Source organism: Oxyura jamaicensis, chromosome 3 (genome assembly GCF_011077185.1).
Source record: "Oxyura jamaicensis isolate SHBP4307 breed ruddy duck chromosome 3, BPBGC_Ojam_1.0, whole genome shotgun sequence".
Taxonomy (NCBI): Eukaryota; Metazoa; Chordata; class Aves; order Anseriformes; family Anatidae; genus Oxyura; species Oxyura jamaicensis.
Window position 1 is genome coordinate 32555270 of NC_048895.1, and position 23541 is coordinate 32578810.

Consider the following 23541-nt stretch of genomic DNA (forward strand, 5'->3'; position numbering starts at 1 on the left):
TATATATATATATATATATATATATATATATATATATATTTACGTTATGATTATTTACCTACTAATGTTTTGGTGAAGTAGGACTTCACAGGTGAGTTGATTTGGAGAGAACACAGTCCACACCAGGTCAAGTACAGTATTCCCAAAGATCCAACTTTGTTGGTGTTATTTAAGTCTTACAAGCTGTACTACACAATGCAAGACTGGATTCAATAATTCATAAAATGATTATTCACTACTTAAGATAGTTTAAAATATATGCAAGATTAGCTAGAATGACTAACTAGAAGGGAAAAGAAAACAACAACAGAACTATCTTCCAGTACCTAAGGGGGGCCTACAAGAAAGCTGGGGAGGGACTCTCCGTCAGGGAGTGAGTGTAGTGATAGGACAAGAGGGAACGGCTTTAAACTAAAAGAGGGTGTGTTTAGATTAGGTATTAAGAAAATATTCTTACTAGGCCGGTGGTGAGGCACTGCAACAGGTTTCCCTGAGACACTGCTGATGCCCCATCTCTGGAAGTTTTCAAGACCAGGCTGGACAGAGCTTTGAGCAACCTGGTTTGGTGGGAGGTGTCCCTGCCCATGGCAGGGGAGTTGGAACTGGATGAACTAGTCCCTTCCAACCAAAACCATTCTATGATGACCTGCATAAGGTATCCTTGCTTCTTCACCACGCCTTTGTGGTGGACAAGAATCTTTTGCCATATCAAGTCTCTACTCCAAATGCAAGCAAATCTATCTCCTCGCCTTCTCCCTTTTTCGACTACACCCAGTGAGACTCTTCCTTTCCAACTTGCAGATGCTCTATGTCAAGTGCCTTCCCAAGGTACTCAAGAGAAGTATTCTGGGCTAGGGGTACAGGAGAAGGGATCAAGCAACCATTAAGTCTCTTACCTTACAATCTGTTGCTTAGTTACTTTCCAGAGCAACCATGAATTGAAAAGGGACTTTTTGGTTATTGAGGACAGAACTTTGCTTTTAAATTAAATACCTTATGACCAAGATCAAAAAGGTATTCAGCTCTAAGAATCAACTGCACTCAGACTTCAAATACAATAAATCAGTCTTCAAAGAGTGTTAGCAATCCATTTGCCCACTAGAGCTGTAAATTGCACACTTATCAAAGACATAAGAATTCCTACTCTCTTATCGTTGACTATGGATTTTGTCTTGACATGGAGGAAAAAAAAAAATGGTAAAAAATTGTAAGGCAAAAGGAAGGCAACCCCCCTGCAATTCAGAATGGCTTTTGTCAAACAGTACAGTAGTCCCTAACAATTTTCCTAAAGCAGCCACTTCCATGCAAGAGGTAGTGCACACTCATACCAGAGTTTTCAACATACAGCTCTCGCCTATGATGCCAAGGATTATCCATATCACAAAATTAACTTTTTCTTTTAAAGAACATGCCATTTTTAAGAGACTTGACTTGAAAAACTCAAGTTTCTTTACAAATGAGGTCAAAAGACTGAATTTAACAATCTGTTTGTATTAAATTTTTTAAGAGAGAACAGCCTGTATGAAATATGTAAACTAATGTTTATTGTATCCAACTTATTCCAGGAATCAGAAAGGCAACAATGGATTTTTGAAGTATTTCATTTCGTATTCTAGTCTCCTGCTATATAAATACTTGTATCAATGGGTAAATCCACATATACGTGTACTTGATATAGACACAAAGCTTAAAAAGAATGTTATCTGTAATCCTTTCTTCAAGATTACAGTAAGAGAAATTAGATTATATCTTGTTTCTATCAACTACACATTAAGAAAAACAGATCTAGAATCAAGTTTAAATCTAAAGAACTAGAAAAAAAAATCTCTTAGAAGAAAACAGATTTCATCAATAAGACCTAACCAAAGGCAAAAGCTTGGGCTGTGTACTACCTTTCATTTACAGCCAGAACATCTTGCCTCTAAGCTCGAGAACAAAGGATATCAACAAGATAAAAACGTAACAAAAATGGATTTCTGATTTTATGTTACTACATCAACAACAGCTTCTATTTTGAAATACTGCACAAATATGAAATGTTGTGCTACAGAGATTCTGAAGCAATTATTCCAGAAAAACTGCTTTTAAACAACAAGGCCCTCCTCGCTTGTGAGCAGTCCATGTAGCACCTTATCAACTTCTCACCTTTCCAGAACAGACAGTTTGGAGGTCAATGCCAATGGGCAGAATTAAGTACAAAGTTTTCACTTATGACAAAGATTTGCAGCATTTTCTGATTATACTTCTGTATGTATATATTCTGCCTGTATAGAAATACTAAAAAACTAAGTATTAAGAGAATTAAGACTATGAAAATACCACTCATGTTGCTGCATGTTACAATTTTACCTGTACATTATTCAAAAAATGACTTCATTGTTATACTCACTAGGTGGGGATGTATACTTGTTTCAATTTACTTTCTGCTTCAGCCGCTTTCAGACGTTTCTAGTTGAAAAATTAACACAGTAAAATATTTTATTATCTTCAAGTATACAATTTCATAAAAATGCATACAATCCATCCTTAAATTATTTGTATATTATTTGGTGATTCCACAAGGGCCTCCAAAAGAAGTATAGAAATCTACAAGATGAAAACCATAGAAAACTAGAGCTGTCCATTTTTATTATTGGTTTGAAATGATAATATACTGTACTCCCCAGTAAAACTTGCAAGCCTCAGCATATGACAAGCCTGTAAAAACAGCTACTACAAAACAATTACTACTACAATTTATATAAATCACATCTAAATAAACATGTATGACATAGTGACTAACCCTCATAACAGAACAAGTAGAAAATAAGTATGAAATCGCACACAGTGAGTTCCTCAAGTAATTCAGTACTTTTTGTGTGCTTTGTCAGACTTACGGCTAGTAATTTATAAATAGTATAAGGAAATGGAACAGGAAAATCCACTGGCTGTTAGAAGCAACTGAACAACCGCTTCTGCTTAGTTAAAATTCTCTGAAGAACACACAGCAGTAGCGAGAGCTACACTACTACTGATATATTCTTTGAATGTACTAAGTTATGACTTTCTTCGTATTTGCAATAAACTCAAAACAAGTCGTATCCAAGGCAGTATTACTACGTTACACTCGAGGTGGTATTGACAACTTATTTATGTCAGTGTTACTCAGTATGATCTTAAACTTTTGCACATGAAAGTTACCCATGACATATTGTCAGGAAACTTACTAAAGAATACTTTGTAGACAACAATTTTCTTTGGTTTCAACCTCACACTTTGAAACAATGGCATAAAAACCTTGACAGTTAACAGAAGACACTTCAGTGCGGTTGAAAATCATGAGCTACATGTCACTGTTTCTTGGGTAAAAACTGGAGTCCTTTGATTTCAGGAAGGGTTTTGCTACTCTGCATCTTTACTCTCTCTCCATCATGTCAGGCAGTAACCAAACTGCAAGTGCCAGAGAACAGTGGGAGATTCAAGATGATACAAATAATGATGACAATTTTCTCAGCACTGGCACAAGAAATACAGAGTTCAGCTGTCTACTGGTTATTTGCCTCCAAATAAAATATCAAGGAAAAATAATATTTTCCTACTCTTCCTGTATTCAGGACATTACTTCTGTTAACTTGGAGAACAAAAGAAAAAAAGGGTTTGTCACAATGTCAATTTTCTTACAGTAAAAAAACAAAACAAAACACAACAACCAAAGAAAATGCACTGATATCCAGCAATAATAAATCATGATCTCCCTGCCTCCCAAGACTCCCCCTTTCTTTTCCAGGTGTTCAAGTATCGGTCTGTTTCTCCTACTTTTTCAGTTCTCTGCTGAACTCCTATTTTTTGATATCCAATCTTTGCAAGGATGAAAATCCAGAAAAATATTTCTCCCCTTGAGAAGATTATCATCAAAAGACTCTGCTCTGGGAGTCTTTTCCCAGAATCCTGATGTGAGGCACAGGGTTTATCAGCTTTTCTGGCTGAGTAACCTGAGTAAGCTTCCTTATGTAAACCACTGCTCTTTTCCATTTCAGAAAGTTGCCTCTGTGCCATCCATCACTATAACTCTCATTTGCAAAAACTGTCTTTCAGGAGAAATCTGTGACTATAAATAACACTCATTTGCAAAAACGTGTCTTTAAGGAGCAATCTGATACTATAAATAGACTCTTAACCAGTCTGTGCCACCATGCCTTAATTCTTATTCAACAGGAGAGTCCTCTTCCATTTACTTCCAAGACTGGCTTTTTTCCCTACCGTTTTTTCCTCATCACAGATGCCAAGCTCTATTAGCAGCTACAGAAGTGACTTCCACTGATATGTCTGATGCAGTTCCAGTCTTTAGCCTGCACCAACCAAGCTTTGCAACCCTGCATTACCTTCAACAGGCAGAAATACAAACATTGTATGATCTGCCTATGTGGGTCAGTTTTTACAAGAAAGAGAAGAAAGAACAGCAACAGCATGTTCCAGGTCTCATACACTAGCAGTTTTTAGTCTGAGCACATTTTTTCTTTATAGCCCCAGCAGAAAAGCTCTGCTCTCAAGAGCAACCTCTTTCTTAAAAGCTTCGGGTCACTGGCTTTCCACAACTGTCTTATCTCTTCCTATTATATTCAACTCCATATAATTTGTTTGCAAACAGAAAAAGCATGTGAGACTCCAGGTCTGCAGATAACACGCATTCCATGAGGTTCATAACAAGCAGGTCTCATTGTACAAAGAATAAGTATTAAGGGTAATAAATCACTGGAGCAATGTAAAAAGGCAAGAGAATGTTTTTCTGATTTTTTTTTTTTTTTTTAAGTCTGATCTTACACAGTATTTCAAACAAGTCATACAGCATGCGTTATAGGGATGTCAACCTAAACTATCCCAGCTTCTCATCTGGGCTGTGCTACTTTTAAATCAACTGCCTTTGAAATCAAACAGTAATTTTTTTTCCTGGAACTTTTGTTATGAATATCAACTGATAACTATCCTGAGAAATGACCATTTTCCTATGTTAGTAGCATCTTCAACAAGAGAAATAAATAAATGAAAGGGAAATGTAATATTGTTGTACCACAACAATAAAGTTATCCTTAGACACGTTCTCCCTTTTTCTGTTGAAAAGTCTTACTAAAAGTCTTTTGTATTGAACCAGATTTTTAAGAAGAAAACAAGGAACATGAGAACATTTCATCAAGTGGAATGAGTCATCTGACCTTCCAGAGACACTATATAATGCTATGGCCATGGAAAGTGCTGTATCACCAATGTGTATTGCTGAAGGCCTGAACTAGTTTTGCTAGACAGGTTCAACACAGACAGAGGACTTCAGTGTAACTATTTCCAGTGAGCAATCCAGGAGACTCCTGGAGTGCACCGAGGACAACTTCCTCGTCCAGGTATTAGACAAACCAACCAGAAGAGATGCATTACTGGACCTGGTGCTCACCAGTGCAGAAGAGCTCATTAAAGAGGCTAAGACTGGAGGAAACCTATGTTGTGGTGACCACACCCTGGTTGAGTTTGTGATCTTGAGAGATATGGGCCTGGCTAGGAGCAAAGTCGGGACACTGAACTTCAGAAAAGCCAACTTCCAACTGTTCAACGAATTAGTGGATGAGATCCCATGGGATACGGCCCTTAGGAACAGAGGATCTGATCAGAGCTGGCAACTCTGTAAGGATATTCTCCTCAGAGTGGAAGAGCTCTCTATTTCCATGTAATAAATCAAGCAGGAAAGGGTCTTTTTACAATGGCATGTAGTGATGGGACAAGTTTTAAACTAAAAGAGGGGAGATGTTAAAAGATTAGATGTTAGGAGGAAATTCTTCACTCAGAGGGTAGTGAGGCATTGGCACAGGCTGCCCAGAGAAGCTGTGGATGCCCCATCCCTGGAGGTGCTCAGGGCCAGGCTGGATGGGGCTTTGGGCAGCCTGGCCTGGTGGGAGGTGTCCCTGCCCATGGCAGGGGGTTGGAAATAAATGGTCTTTAAGGTCCCTTCCAACTTGAGCCATTCTATGATTCTATGATTTCCCTTCACCTTGACTTGAACGGAACATGCTCTGAAGGTGACAGCAGTATCTTTATCATCATTAAATCATCACATTTAGATACCAAACAAAAACAACATTTCGTAGCACTTACGACATGGAAACCTTCCGTTTCCAGCTAATTCACACAAAGAATTAAACAGATAGTTAAAGGGAAAATTTTCAAGTTAAACCACATTGATACAGAATTCAGTCTGTACTTTATGTATGTATAAGCTTCAAGAATGTACATCAACATTTTCTTTCCCCATTCCTCAAAGCTGCTCTATCCCTCAAAGGCGGTATTTAGAAAAGAATGACTCCAAAATTGCCACTTTCTTACTGAACATATTTTCTCCCTGAAATGCATTCAATCATCACAGCTTGTTCTGGTGGTGGAGGGGACGACAATGACAACAACAAAACCACCCTACAGATATAGTTTTCACTGTGTATTATTTTTACCATTCCAGAACAATCTGAACAATGTCAGGACAAACTTCTGATTTCTGGTCAGGAAGCATTACAGAAACGTTAGCCAGCACAGAAATGCAGTATTCAGCCTACGCTGTTTTTCGTTTTGATGATCATGCATGACCTTAAAAGACCATGTCTAGAACATTAAATCCTATGGCATAGTCTGAGTTAGGATATTACAACTTTTAGTTGCAAGTAAGGCTTACATTTATAAGAGTATTCAGGCTGTTGATGACCATGAATTCTTTTGCATTCTATGTTTTTCCTGCACGCGAATCTAAAAACCTCATCCTACGACATGCTACACAAACTCAGCACCTCACACATCTTGACTGTTGTAGCAACAGAATCATAACGAAGCCCCACAGAACTTCAGAAAAGGAGTCTCAGAGCATTATGCCAACAACTCCAGAGCAAGTATTTCAGAAAAATTTCACAGGAAAGAAAAACAGTCTCCGAGCATCCTAAGACTTATCCTTACTCCAAGGCTTTTAGTCTCAATAAAATCTTTTTATCTGATTCTACAAGATCCTCCATTGCCTGTTCCTCAAGAGCTGAGGAACAGCACAGCAAATCTTTGCTGACAACATCTTTTTAAGATAAACAAAAAGATTAAAAAAAAAAAAAAAAAAAAAAACATGCTAAAAAGTGAAATGAATGAAGACATACTGAAAAAACATGCTGGAATACAGAGCAAATTATTTTGTCTTTGTATTATCCATACTACTAAAATATTCTAGTGATAATTCAAGACTCTACTATGTGGTAAAAGACTTTTTTCTTTACTTTTCATATCCCTAAAACACCCAAACAAACACAAAACAAAACAAAAAGCCACCAAACCACAGAACAAGCTGAAGTAATCACTTTCTGACACCCTGTAACAAAAAACCCTGGAATGACTCCAAACACGCATCTAACAATACAACTGTCATCATCAGAGCGTAAAATTTATTTTCAACATGCTGTACTTAACATTGCTACTAATTATCCAAGTAAATGAGCTACAAACTAAAATGTTAAGTCATAAATTACAATGGAGTATTTTAAAATATTTTGAGTATCTAAAACAAGGAGTAAATAAATATATAAAAATTACTAACACTCAAGTTTTGCCTAAATGTGCTTCAAAGGGGTATCCAGTATTATCTTACCATGTTTGTGCTCCAGAGGGACTCAAACATTCATTTAGAAGGATAAATACATCCACTATGTGCACTCAACTTTGTTTTTAAATCTTGGTAATGCCAAACTAATGTTTTAGCATGGAGCATCAACAAAACGTTCATAACATTAGAAACCACATTTAACATGACATGTTTTTCCTTTTTTTTCAGGCCCATATGCAGCTTCACAGCCTAGAGAATCTGCTCTGTAGCCCATTTCCTTCTTCCACAGCACAGCAAGAACCAGAAATCACATTGCTACAAACCAGCATACAATCCGAATGGCTTGAAAAGCTATTCACAGCTATACGGTGTACAACAGGCATCCTAGGATTTGGCAATACATCTTGTGAACAGCACAAAAACACTAGTCTCCAGCCTAAAATACTACCATACACTTCCGCCACATTTCTTTTGAAGAACACTATTTTTTCTTCTTTAACAAGCTGATTTTTTTTTTTTTTTAAATAAGAGCATGGCAGACTTGTTCATGGTGAAATAGCCTTTAACTTACTTACCTGCTGCACATATCTGTCAGTAGTTTTCCACATGTAATAATATTCAATGATACTAGTCAGCGACTTCCATGGGAGCTGAAAAACATTTGTTACAAATTAAAGCGGAAGTATACAAGTAAAGAAATTGCAGTGTTCACATTTTATTAAACACATGTTAAAACCATGTGTAGTTGATACATGATTCTTAAAATATGCATGCATTAAATACCCACATTGAAATCTATATGCATATAAATGTATACACCACTAATAACACACGATCTTTCTTTATAATTAACAAAGATTCAGAATCACAGCAGTATTGCACATCAAAGCCAAATGTCATTTGTTTAACTGTTATCAAACCAGAATCCAGTGCACCAGGAAACACAAAGTAGTAGCAACTCTATTGTAAAGTGCCTCAGATAGAAAACAACATGAGGACTAAAATTTATCATATTGAAAAGACTGTGTTCAAGTCTCATAATAGTTTTACTCTTAAAAAATACACGGTTTATAGTACTTAATTCACATTTTTTTCAAATCCCATAACAACTTAGCTGCACATATAATACTGTTGGTTTTGCATAAAGCTCTGCATAGTCAATGACTAAACAGCGAACAAAAGGATGCAAGGGACAAATCCTACTTTAAGCAATTAAGAGTGATACTGACATCAAGTATCTCACGGAAGTCTGCACAAGCTCAGAGCAACTGAATATTATTACCTTGATAACAATTTTGGGTGCACATGTTCATCAGTAAAGCAAAAATGTGTTAAACTGGAATCATAACCTAAGTTTAGCGGAGAAAATTAAGCACAGCAGCCACTTGTAATTACTACTGAATTATCTATTAAATACCATAAATTATCTCTGCAATATGAATCAGTAGTTCTCATACAGGATTCATACAATTTTCTTCATAACCTGGAGACACATTACTGTTTTATACGTGGTATTTTATGGAAGCATGCATTAATACCAATATTCATAGCTCTCTAGAGATAAGCGTCATTTTCCAGGAAATCCCAGAAAATCCAGGCATGGAAACTTCTTTGTAATCTTACTCCACTTAGGGATTTTCTCTATGTACTGAGCCAAAAGAACAGGTTCCTGAACCTTTCATCAAGTTCTTAAAGGCAACAGAAGAAAAAATATATCAAGATGTCTCTGCCAAAATGCAGGTTCTCACAGCCAGTTTTACACTCTGCTTCTTTGCAGACACTCGGAGGAACCAAGTTTGGCTCCATCTCTGCTTGTCACGACCTGGGATTCAGGTCCAGACTCAGTTGTGCATTCCTTTTCAGGCAGTGTAGCACGGTGGGTCAATCTCTGGTCCAAGCAGTACCAGTGTTGTCTATTTGCTTTTAGCTAACAAATGCATAAATTGATGTTGCAATAAATAGCAACACAATTCAGTTTGACAAAACTCTCTTACCTTCTCAGGTAAATGATGCCATACAAGAAATCTACCCAAGTAAAGGCCAGTGACTAATGCATGCATTTGGTGCTTCTCAGCCCACATGTCCATGTACTTCCCAACATCCAGATGAAACTGTCACCCTAACTACCTGTCATTACCAGCTAGTCCATTTTAACTTCTTCATATTTACTTTCCTTCCTCAACACTTATCCTAACAACACAATCATGTCACAGACTGTTCACCAGCACTCCAGAAGATATTTCCATCTGGCTGTTTTAACTATGACACCAGTATGTCTGTTCACTCCATAGGTAACTGCAATTAATGAAAGACAATTAAGGTGGTTGAACTGGATAACCATAATCTTTTTTACACTGAATCACAACTAAGAAAACCTGTTTAACAGAGTTTAGTATTGTTTACTTGCACACCTCAATGACAAAACACTGTAGAGGCAGGTGAATTGTCTCTAAGTTGCCCTTAACTGTCACAGAAACTGTGAGCAGATACAGAGTAAGTTACTCCCATTATCAGATTTTATTAAACACTATTCGAAATAAATGGAAGTGACCTTCTACAAGACATTTTTGCAGGACAAAACCAGCAATGAGATGACAGCAAAACAAGAACAGGGAAAGGGAATTTTCCATTTCTGTTTTTCTGCAGGGTAAAAATGGACTACTCAGACCAGACCAGCATGAAAAACCCAGGATTTCAATTATTTTAAAATGAACATGTTAACTTCAAAGCTTATTTCCATGTTTTTCTGATACTAGAATCTAGCTCCTGTTTTATACAAACAGTTTGAGTTTGATTCCCAAGGTGTTTCCTGTGGTATTTGAGACATGAAAGTTACCAGTTCATGGAAAATTGTGATAATGAAAAACTAAGAATTAACAAGCATAACAGCTGTCTCTTACCATTAGGAAAATAGTTATGTTTACAGAATATAAAATATTCACTCTTCTCCCATTTTACTACCCTGGGATGTGAAGTAATTCAAGTAAATTTAATTAAAAGTTTAGGTTGATTAGGATTCACATAGCTCCTTAAAGACAGCAGAATCTCAGCAAATGAACTCCTTTAACAGTTGATGAGTCAACAGCAGATGAAAATGATTATTCAAAGGCTAGACGGTAATTTGATAACAAATGAGCTTCTCCTGTCTATTAAAAAAAGGTAAACTCCTTTGCACCACTTAATTTATAATAATCTTGCTTACTAATATTTAATGTTTATAGCTTAAAGCTTGAGCTGCACATTGAATGTCAAAGAGTGCTAGTTCTTACTAATTGCTGGGAAAGTAAATGAGCCTGCCCTTTAGAGAAGTGCAATATAAGGGCTGCAATTGCAGCTGCTGTGTCTTGCAAATCTGGGCCGATTCAGAAGACAACTCCTCTGGCACATAATGACTCAGGTGGGTATTGCACAGCCGTTCTGCTTCAGAACACTGCTACCAGTCCCTTTCTGCTACACTCCATGGCAGTCTCGCCTGTGCAGTGGCACATCTCTGACTGCTTAGGTTCAAATTTAATCTCTGACAGCATAGGATTAGATACGAAATGGACATGGACGCTTAAAGAAATTAGCACATACGCTAGCAGTGCATTAGCTCCTTCTTTCAAGATTTATCAACACATAAAGGTAATTTACGAGGGATGATACCAGGTAACAGATAAATGTATTGTCATGGATAGTTACTGCTAAGCACTAAAAATTTCCATCTACCTCAACCTGCAGAAACTTCTGATATATCCATGATCTAAATCTTGAAGGGCCATTTTAGATAACTACTTAAAACTAAGTGCTTGTTTTTAAACCTCTACTACTTTAGAATACTACACAGCAAGTGAGAATACATAACTTTTACTTGGAGAAATTAAGTTATCACACAAGATTACGTGATTAATACAACTGAGAGCTTCCAAATTGCATAGAATTGTATCAAGATCGCATGCACTTCTACCAATATCATATAAACTGATATGTAAAACAGATATTCTTCTAATGTTTTAAAAATGACACTATTTTTTCCAAAGGCTAAAAAACAGTGACTAGGGCTAGACAACAACCCCTGTATTAGCTAAAAGGGACTGTAAGTGATTACTGCTCTATATTCACTTCTGCTGTACTCTGACTTATCATCAATGTGTCCCGTGCAACCCCATCTCTAGATCTCTTTCATTCTGGTAGGAAGGCAAGGGAAAAAAGGACTTATGTTTTGGGAAGGAAAATTCACCGATAAAGGAAAGCTATCAGAAGTCTACCTGAGATAAAACTAAACATTTTAAAAAGCTTCTACTGAACTCACTGGAATATCTAGCATTTGAACATTGACACACAAAAGCTATTTCTGCAATGCATTTCTCCACTGTATCAATTTAATGTATTAGTATCAACAGAATTTAACTACGTGCAATGTCTCACAACTATACAGAAAAAAAATACATAAATACCAGAGACAAGGCTTAGATTCACTTGGTCACAAAGCTGTATTAGAACTCAACTTGTAAAAGTCTATAAAATACTCCTTTCTACTCATATTTTCTTGAATGTGAGAGCTATTTTGTCCATGATACAATTTTCAACTTCACACTATGAACTCATTGCACTGAATATTTTCTCCCTTAGGAATCTCAGATTAAGCACATACATATAATACACCTGTTAAAATGTCAATTCTTCAGAAAAACAATGGCCTTCCCTTCCCACATTCATTCAATTATCTGTTTCATTTCAGAACTGTGAAAGTGAAGATAAAGACAGCTAAGCTCAGTGCCAAGCCTCCTCCCACCCTTCCACACACTTTCTTGGAAGGACTTCTACATTTTACCACACAGTTCTCCCTTCCTCTTACAAAGATTATTAGTAACATCTGCAAAGAAAAAAAACCTCTGAACTCTCCGAGTCAGGCAGAATGAAATTGTTGTGAAAATGTTTCAATCAACTTCAATCTTAAGTAATGAAATTATTCTGGCTCATATCCTAACCTTTTCACAAAGCCCAACTTGAACAATTTAGAATGACAAAGGAAATATTTTTCATTGAAAGCAAGGAGGTTCTGCAGGAAGCATGCAAGAAAAAAATTGTAAACAAATAACTAGCAATTTCAGCAGTCTCAGAAGTAATTTCATTTCATTACTCTGCAGAAGATTTCTGCAAATTAAAGTTTTGCTGTCCTGTGGTCTGACATGTCAGTACCAAAAATGGTAGTTAGAAGGTATTGGAAAACATTTGCTTCATCTTTCAGAAGTGCCAAAATATCTAATATGTCAAAGTAACTCAAAGCAGTGCACTTTAAAAGCTATTTGAATATGAATTTCTCTCTACTAATCAAAGAAGGAAACTCCAGAGTTTCCGAAAACACTCAGGGGAGTCAGGCATATAGCTGACAATCAATTTCACTACAAATTGTGGAGAAGCTTCTGCAGATTTTCCAGGTCTTTGTAAACATCCTGATCAAAACACCTTTGCATATGAAATGCCCTACCCGATAGTAAACCACTGAACCACAGAACAAACAAGAAAGAATATTGACTCGTCTGTATAAAATGTACATGCACGCTACTTACCTGCATCAACTACACAAATTTCTCCTCTAGCTAATCTTCCAAACATACAGAAAGCAGTTATGCTCACCCACAAAAAAACATGTTAGCAAAGAAGTACTCTACTTCAGTACTTACAAAGTCTTGTCGAATGTCATTGAAGTCCTTCCCGTACTTTTCCAATGCCTCTTCAAATAAACTAGCTTCTGATGCTGACCATTCCTCCATTTCGTCTCTACACAACACAGGCCCTCCAAGTGGCACTAGAACACTGATGGCACTGCTCAAATCATAGTTGTGTTTATGCAATGTATCCATTGCATGAAACTAACGTGGAGAAGGAGAGAGTAAAAAAGCTTGTTTAATTAGCAGTCCACTTCAATTAACACAAATTCAGTGTATTATTTTCTGTACACCATAAAACAAGCCTTAACTAATGCTAAATTTAGAATCTATCTTTATTATCACAGATCTCCCACTGTGGAACACAAAGAAAATAAATTGTTTATTACTTAATTTGGGAAAGGAAATACCTTAATGAAATGCTTACTAAAAATGACATTAGTCAATTAGTTCCTGTACATTACCAGCCAGCATTTCTGGAGAATCTTTAGTTGGTAGAAATTGGTTTCAGGTAACTCAATAGTGACAGTGATGTACACTGACTGATGGACAATTTTAATTAACTTCTAAATAGTAACTGAACAGTTCCACAGAAAACATGTGCTTAATATTCTCACCGCTGGACAAAGAAGTCATTTATTGCTTTTATTATCATCAGCACTGAAAAACAAGCAAGTTTTTCCCTTGATAAACTCCAGAGATGGGTAAATAATTTTTTTGTTGTTTACTTCACCTTCCTTTAAAAAATTGAACAAGAGCAATCAGATTATAGCATTCTTCACTTTAGAAGTAACACTGGATACTCACAAGTGATGGGGAACATGAAAGTAATCAACTACATCACAGATCCATCCATAGGGAAGATGAGCAACATGCAAGAAGTCTTTCTGACTCAGTATCCCAAAAGCCCATCACCACAATCATTGTGCTGAAGGAGGTATTAGATGTCTAAAGTGCAATACCGTGTCTGTGTGTGACTGCATAACATTAGCCTCCCACGTGTTGGTCCCACTGTAGTGACGAGCTATAAGGGTAGCATGCAGTCTCTCACACAGCCCTAAACTCATCTTATGACACCTGAAACACTGCAAGGAAGGAACGGTCTTGCATTGTGTGTCAGTATAACACTTACACAGTAATTCCAGTTGAGCTTCTGCATACAAAATGCATTTCAAATAATGGTTTCTCCTTATTGTTTTTGGCTATTTCCTATGAGTAGGCTAAGTCTTTCTCCAGCTTTCAATATACCTCTTTGAAAGCTATCAGGGACAAGATTCTTGAACTGTTTCATCTGCAAGAAGTAATGTCACTGTTATCCTACAGTAAGTCACTTTACTTATGGTTCAAGCCAAATTTACCAGCCTTGAGAATAAGCTATTGTTAACATGAAGTATTCTAATATGGAAATAACTGTCACTTAACATCTAAAAGCCATAATCTTCAGATTAGGGAATGCAAAATTAAATTACTGATTTATGGCTTGCCATGTAAGCAATGAACAAAGCAAGCCTAAAGACTGAACTCAGTTTATGTTACCAAGTTTTAAATCTTTATTTAAATTGCAGCCCTCATGGAAAAACAATTCTGCACATTTTCCAAGCAGCTGCTATATCTAGATCTATTTACTGACATCAAATTTCTTAAAAATGACAATGGAAGTGAATAAATCAGGACCTTGCTCTTGCTTTACATTCATTTTTCCATCTAAAATAAACAACTGATTCCAGAAAACTTTTTTTTCTGGTGGTATTACGAAGGAAAAAAAAAAGGAGGGGAGATTGACAGAGAACTGTGGTAAATGGTGTCTTCACTAAGCTGCTCAGTGACAAAAGACCACTGACAAGTTCCCGCAGTAACACTCTTTGCCTTCTGCAGGTTTGTCAGCCCCCACCTTCAGTCAGATTCTCACACTGCCACGAGTAAGCTGTGCCAGCAAAAGCAGGAGCAGCCCAAAGACATTGCTAGCACCCAAGACAAAGTCCAGGAGTATCTCCTTTTTATCTGCTTTACCCAAGAATTCAAGGACTGTAGGAAACAACTGATGGGAACACAATATCTAAGGAGCATAAGGCTGAGGAGAACTGCCAGCCAGTGCCTCTCCCAGATAGGACCTTGAAGAACAAAGGAAGAAGCACACTTCCCTAAGCAAGCTTAGTGTGCTAACCGGAGCACACTGTGCAGCACAAATGAGGGGTCCCACCAGATGAAAGGTATTAGCCACGTAAGACAGAGGGAACTTCAAGTCCAAAATTAAGCAGACAAAGGAAAAAACTACGTACTAAGCAAAGAGAAGCAGCATGGAGCTGGGAAAAAAAAGGGAGTAACAGGACGCGCTGCAAACAAGCTCCAACAGTTACCAAAACATGCAATTTCAGTAGTCAGTTAAATAAACTAGACTGAACTGCCTCCAACAAAGCACTCAAATTGGGAACTGAATATAGATAGACTAATTCAATCACTTTAGACATGTTTATCTTATGTGCTACATATATGGAAGTTTAATAAAATTCATTAAAACATCTTGCCATTCAAAATTGAAAGAATGGATCTGTTCACACTTTAAATTTTCAAAAGACATCAAAGAACAGATTTACTTCCTTATAGTAAAGTAGCATGGGCTCTTCAGAATAAGCCCCAGCAAGCAGAATACACCATGACTCTGTCAACCTCCTTTGCTTTAATGGCAATCGGTGTATGCACTGTGCAACGTTTAGAAATTTGAAACAGGATATCTCTCCAGTTTCCTTCTCTTCTCAGAGACAAGTCTTCTTTACAAAGGAAAATACTGTGTCTGAGTGTGCCAGAAATGCAAGTTTTAGTTGCCTCACCAGTCTATCAGTAACAACAAAAAAAAAATACTATCAACTAAGAAGTTAAATCCATACTGTTTCATGTCTTCTAGCAACGTTTTTCTGGATGATTTGGTTGTTTTCTACCTTATCTTATTCCCTTCCCCAGGTTTTCAAGATAAGGAAGACTGAAAGTAGCCCCTCACTTGCTATTAAGATCACCAGACCTCCCTAACGCGTACCCCCCGCGGGGCCCCCCCCCCCCCCCCCCCCCGAATTTACTCGTGTTTATAACCTGTGCTTATCAGACTGCTTACAGCCATCTCTATCTGAAACAACTCATTAGAAACACTTCAGGTGCAAGGGTTAGCCGCCGCTAAGGATACAGACAGGGTAATTTTCTCAGCATTATGCACATACATCCCTTTCAAAGCACAAGTGAGATCCACCACAAGTTCTGCAAATGTCTGTACGAACTGCTGCTCAAAATATGCTGCTAATTAACATGGGAAACTATGAAAGAATAACTACTAAAATGACAAATATGTCTTTTCTTAACTTAGAAGGAAGTACTTTGCCAAAGAGCAAAAGAAGGTTTTAAAAAGCTGAGGGGGTAGGAAAATGAGAAAGAACAGACAGACACAATAATTAAACCTGGGGTGGCTCCTCTAGTGCCTCATTATAAGATATGCCTTTCATTAAGTGTAATGGAACTTAATGGATCATTTGCAACGGAGAAACATTTATATGGCACTCAAACGTTAAATGTATCCCTTTATTAGCAGCACTGCACACGTACTTTCAAATACAAAGAAATTGTTATAAGGATGAATCTATTTATCAGTGAATACAGTAAGAAGGATGGGCATTCTGTGTGTGGGATTTATTAGAAACTCTTCATCCAAAGGAATCCTAATAAAATGAAAAATGTCAAATGGAAGAGCTGTTTGATGGAAAAACTAAAGGATTTAATGTGAAAGGAGCATCAGTAACATCATATCAGCAAGCATGAAACAGAGAAGCAGCTTTTGAATACAGAATAAACTCTTGAAAATTACTGAAAACATTACATTTTACCACTGCCTTTACTGCATTACAGACTAAGTTTGTTTCCTGTTTAATAGTCTTTGAGAACACGCATTACAGTAGCCCAGACTAAGTTTGTTTCCTGTTTAATAGTCTTTGAGAACACGTGGTAAAATATAAGAAATTGTATATTCCTCATCATACTAATTAATATAATTTATCTGGAATGTTAAGATCTGACCTACTGAGTCAGAGCAGTCGTCAACCTAGCCAAGTATTCTGTCCTTGTCAGCATCATAAGGAACTGTCACTTATAGAAAATAAGCTAGAAAATATAAAAACTTTTTAAGGCTAATTCACATTTCTTCCACAAACACCTGTAAGCCTTGGGAATTAGGAATGCCAGATTGTGCACTTCTTGTTCTCCTTAGTGTCTACTTATGGATCCATTGTCCATAATTTTTCTAACCCCTTTTTTTTAACCTACAAACATTGTCTCTTCCCACAAAATCTTGAGGTACTGAATTCCAGGAGCTCTCTACCCACTGTATAAAGCAGTACTTCAACCATTTTAAAGCGATCTGTTAGTTTCCTTGAGCGTCCTTTACTTCAAATACTCAGTTATCTGATGAGTAATAGACCTACTTAAGGCTTAGCTACCATCTCCATGATTCTGTACGCAAATATTAAAATAAATAAATAAATAAATAGGCACCTTCTGCTGGTGTCTTTGGAAAGACAAAATCAAACGTGATTCTATGAAACAGTAAGATTTCGTTTGCACATAGCTTTCCTGGCACGCTTTTATCACTGCAGCACATCTTGTCATTTCAGCTATGAATATGCAAAGACAAAACTTTGGTCTGTAATTAAAATACTTTTAAGCTTTCTCTAAAAGATGTAGGTGCTTAAATGCTTTTAAATGGTAATGGTTTAAAACTAAAAAGGAGTACATTTAGATATTAGGAAGAAATTCTGATGGTCTTTAAGCCTTCCAACCCAAACCATTCTATTTCCATGCTATTATAGCAACTACTTCAACAAACCAAGTGAACATCCTAAGGATATCCTAAGTGAAATGTTATTTCAAAAAGTTGCTTACAAAGTCTGATTACTTATACTGTAGAAAAATAGCAGATACAGTTATAATAAGATATAACCTAAACAACGTTTAGCTTTATTAAAATGTATTTTAAATTCCACTACTGAACTGACTGAAGCTGTGTACAATGTGTATTATCCACCCTCCCATGCAAATCATCACATATGAAGATATTTTTAAATAGATTACAAACCATTTACAGCATGACTACAAGGGCAGCACTAGAAGGTTATAGAAAATGCACAGAATTATCTACCATATACATGATCTTCCTCACAGGTATCCAGAGGTAAACAGACATCGGGGGGGCAGACTCTGAAGTAGCAAGGTACTATTGAATTCACACATGTAAAAAAGAGTCGTAGGGTTTTTAACAAATCACCTACCAGTGTGATGTCTCGGGAAGCAGCAGCTGCACTCATGTGTAGACTAGGTTGTCTGACAGAACTACTGCAGTCCAGTGCTCGAGCAAACGTGCCAACCGCACTACAACAGAGCAAGAATAAACAGTAAATGCATAAACATTTAAAAGATTTAACTTCTTTTTTATTACCATTTTATGCCATACCCACCAAGGGGTCATTTTAAAACATCACATTCAGATCTTTGCTAACAAAGGGCCATTTTATAAAAGCAAACCAACAAATGTAAAAATTCTGACCGTCTCCCACCAAAAAGGAACATCCTATGTACAAGAACAACTCATTTGAAGCAGCATGGCAACATATGATATTCAGGGAAATTCTTACGTACCAATTTATTTATTGTGAAGCCAAAGACTCGTTTTGTCTTTTTTTTTTTTTTTTTTTAAACTGCAACTATTGTTCTTAAAATTAGAAAGCCAAACCACTGTACAATATAATTTTAAAAAGGGATTCACCATGTTCCAGTGAGGAAATAACACTTTATTCACTTCAGTAATGCATGTCTACTGCTTCCATTAGTAAAGCAAAGCACAGTAGTACCTCCAAAATCGCCTTTTGTCACAGGTGTAAAGTAATAATGAACAAGTGGCTCTCTCAGCCTACTTAATAAAAGCATCCCAGTGTTACTGAAACTGGACAACTTTTTCTCCAAACCTCTACCTTTTTGTTGCACTTTTGTTGACAATTTTTACGTAGCATTTATTAGATGTATCACAGCAATAAAATACAAGGCATGGAGACGGATGATTAGCATGATAGTGACTGTTCTAAACTGAAAACTTTTCTTCAAAGCACACAGCACGTATCACATAAGATACATGGTGAAGGTAAAGATGCATAAAAAACTTGACTGGACTCAGCATATCATAAGGAAATAACCAAAGATGCAATAACATGAGAAAGATAATTAACTGCTCCAGTACCCTGAGTTCAATAACCAATTCTCAGTGTGTTGTGCCGCTATGATAATAGAAAAATGATTTGCTGTAGTTACAACATGATGCAAATCCCTCTAAAATAAGTACCTAATTACAGCACCTAACATTATTAATATACTGTAAGCGTCTTGACTAAGGACTGATGTTTCTTTCAGCAATCACATCCCACAAAATTTGTGAGAGCAGAGTTATAATAATGACGTAGTCAATGAGCGATCAACATACACAAACTGTCACAATATTGTGCACTATAAACCTAATATTCAATAAGAAAAAAAACAATGCGTATCAAGAGTTTTATTCACTAAGGTACATTACTAATAGTGGAAAAAACTGGTACCGATATCTATTATTGCATTTTTATCTTAAATCTCAAAACATTTAATACTGCATACATTTCAGTACTTTCCGCAAAAAACCTTTAAGACACAAAGATTAAGCAGAAGTGATTCACATACTCCAGATTTTAACTGCTTAAATTCTAAAGACTGTGAAGTCAATAAGCTACATTATAAACTATATTCAAACACTGTTCCAGAATCTTTGCTACTTCTCTGCACAAACAGCAAATGTGATTGATTTTTTTTTTAAACAAGTTTGGCTATTTTTAAAACATTATCCATCCAGAGATCAGTCCCAAGAATCAGGCTCTATTGTGAATAAACACATTTCCCGATAGTCAGTCAACCTCTTTAAGCATGTTGGCGTTGATAAGGGTTGCAGCTAACAATCTTTGCAGTAATCCTTCCGTCATTACTGTTCAAACCAGTAAGGCAGCATGCAGCATGACTGCATTTCCCTTCTGATAATACCTACTAGCTTCTTATCTTCCTTTTGCATAGTTAAAACTATTTTACTTAACCATATTTCTAAAATAAAAGGAGTATGTTATGGAAATTACTAAGAGTATGTCCTCACAAGTCACTCTCTACTACATCAACTTGCTTTCAAAACGTCTAGGCTGATTTCAGGGCCCAAGCACATGTGAACCACGTTGCCCAGTATGTAACATAAAAATTAAGATACAATATAAAGCAAGGTTCATGTCAAATAAGTGATGAAGAGGTAAGAACTGAGGTACTAGTTGGCATCACTTGCAAATCTGTACTAAGTAGGAGAGGTCCACAACCACCAGAGGAATGCTGGGCAGGACTATGGGATATGTGAGTGAAAAACCACCTAGAACACCATAAAGCACAGGCAGCATGCTGTTAACAAGGGGGAAGGATGGAGCATCTGTGGCTGTATCTCAAAATCAACTTTCCTAGAAACTTTTGGAAGACTGAGCTTTTCACACAACCCAAGAAAATGCAGGATTTCTACAGCATTTGGCTGTTTAATAGTTACCTAGTCTCAAAACTTCACACAATAATAATGCACTGCTCTGTATAATCTAGCCATGCAGTCAAAATCCAAATTTAAATATTCATTTTTAGAAAGAGTTAAAATACCTTAGTTTTTGTGTCTCTTTTTTCTTTCAAAACACAGGTATGATGAGAATATTGATATAAAGGTCAAATATTTCCTTTGTGATTTTTCCTTGCATGATTTTTTTTCCTAATAATACCATCAAAGAATGATTTTTAAATGAAAGAAAAAATACTCTACACCCATTTCCAGATGATACTCTATTGCCTTCACTTACCTCCTGGCCAAATAAAACTTATCATTCAGCCGAAACAGCCTGAACAGCCAGACTCCAACTATTTTTTTCCTTTAAATAGATTCTTCAATGTAAGAAGACTAAGAAATGTTTCATTAAGTTAGCAAAACCCAAATAATTATAATACATAATTTAAGTCATGTTTAATTTAAGAATAACAATAAATAAACTCACAAAACCAGAAACTGTGCTCAAGCCGCCAGCAACAAGAGTGAGTAATTAAAAATAGTGAGACTTTAGACAGAAACCAACATGCTCCAAATCCTCCCCAGAGGAGCTCCATTCAAAAAACATTGATGATGAATGACACATGTGGCTGTGAGATGAGCAAGAATGATAAACAATTGGTGCTATCTACAGGGAGTGAATTCTATTCAAGCTGTATCAGCAAGCAGGTGTAGGGGCTAGATCAAATAATCAGTGTTACCTTAGATTTTGTTTGTGTAAATTATCTTAAAGACAAATGGAGAACGTTCTCTCAAGGACTTGTAACAGAGATAGCAGCTGACAACTGGAGGACCATAAAAAAAAAAAAAAAAAAGTAATCCAGTGCCTGAATCTAAGACTAGGGAATAAATCTACAAATTCAGAAAAATACATCTACAACCAAAAAACTGGCAGTGAACTCTGTAGGGTGAAGTGGCTGAAGTAGTTCTTTGTCTTTTGCCGTGCCTAAGAGCCCTATATTTGTAAAAACTTCAGCTTACAAATTGAACACAGAGAATCCTTCACTCCATATTTCTTGTAACCAAGTTTAAGACATTAAAAATACACAAGATGGATATAGGCAGATGCAGGAATATACACTGGAATGTAATTAGCATAGTAGGCAGTGGTCTTGTGTTATTTAAGATTTGTAAAATGTTTTGTAAGCATGAGAGAACGTGAGAAAGTAAAGGGGATGATAGGGACTGGGACCACTACCTAGCTGGAGGATGAGAACAGCAAAGAATGAACTTTCAAGCTGTACATTAGGTTTGAGAAGAGTATTCTTGTCAAAGTCAAAGAAATTAAGTAATCAAGAAGATGACAAGACTGGATAGAAGTTATGCTCGTGGGTATATTAAATGAGGTATCAAAGTTATTTCACAGGAACTGCTGCCAAGATTTAAACACAGTCCATGTAAAGACTTAACCACGTACATGGGAACATGATGATGGTGAGGATTCATAGGGATGTCCCAACACTTTTGGCACTGTTATGTGCAGACAATTACTGATTTTCCTATTATTAAAATTACTACCTCTTTTCACTTGCTCTGTGCACTAAGCAGCAACTAATAACTGCACCATTAAGGTAAAAATCAAAACTGACCACAAACTAGTTACTGTCATGTACGAACAGCTCCTGCAAAACTAAGAACTTTTCAGATGTTTTGAACATTTTTGTATTAATATCTACACTAAAGTTACTGAAAAATGTTGACCAAAAAAAAAAATTAAAACTATTACTACTCCTGCAAAATTTGCGATCCCACATCCATTCCACAGGAATGGCACATGATTTTAGTTCTTCACCTGTTTATGATGTGCCACACCCAGACCTTGGAGGCAAGCAGAACTAACAAAAACAGGGAGCAGTGGTTGGCAGACCAGACAGTTGTGCTGCCATCAGAAGGTGCTTAGCAGGCTGGAGGAATGGGCTGATAGGAATCCCAATGAAGATCCACAAAGGGGAAAGGCCAAATCCTGCACCTGGAGAGGAGTAACTCCAGAAACGAGTGCACATTGGGGATCGAGTGGCTGGAAGAAGTTTGGCAGAAAAGGACTTGGGTGTCCTGGTGGACAAGATGACTGTAAGTCAACAATGTACCCTTACAGCAAGGCCAACCAACAGCATTCTGAGCTGCCTTAGGAAAAGAATTACCAGCAGACTGAGGGAGGAGATCCTTCCCCTCTACTAGAAGTGGTCTCAACAACACTGAGTCAAGTACTATGTCCAGTTCTATGTTCCCCAGCACAAGAAAGGTAAGGTAATGTTAGAACAAGTCCAGCAAGGGTCACCAAAACAAATAAGGAACTGGAAAGCTATCATTTGAAGAAAAGCTAAGAAACCCGGAGACTACCCTGTTGTCTACCCTGGAGAAGAGAAGGCTCAGAGAGGATCTTATTCACATCAACATAATGGAAAACAGTAAACAATACTGAGCCAGATTCTTCTCAGCGGTACCCAGTGAAACAAAAAAATGCTATGAGCAGAAAATTGAACACAGAAAATCCCATTTAAACACCTGAAAAAAAATAATCTTTTTCTCATCCTGTGATGGGGTCAAACATTGAAACAAGTTACTCAGAGAAGTTACGCAGTCTCTATTCATGGAGATACTCAAAACCCTACCCAGCATGGACCTCATCAACC

The 23541-nt window shown here is 36.8% G+C and overlaps 1 protein-coding gene across 8 annotated transcripts in view; it reads right to left on the reverse strand.

Annotated features, from left to right (window-relative positions):
* The window catches only part of MTA3 (metastasis associated 1 family member 3), a 159968-nt gene that overhangs the window by 58165 nt on the left and 78262 nt on the right, over positions 1-23541 (reverse strand). For all 8 annotated transcript variants that reach the window (XM_035323293.1, XM_035323295.1, XM_035323294.1 and 5 more), the window contains 4 exons: positions 18543-18642; positions 13255-13443; positions 8164-8238; positions 2390-2448 (listed from right to left, as the gene is read on the reverse strand). In XM_035323293.1, coding sequence (XP_035179184.1) covers positions 2390-2448; positions 8164-8238; positions 13255-13443; positions 18543-18642 — 423 coding nt within the window. The remainder of the gene's footprint in view (positions 1-2389; positions 2449-8163; positions 8239-13254; positions 13444-18542; positions 18643-23541) is intronic.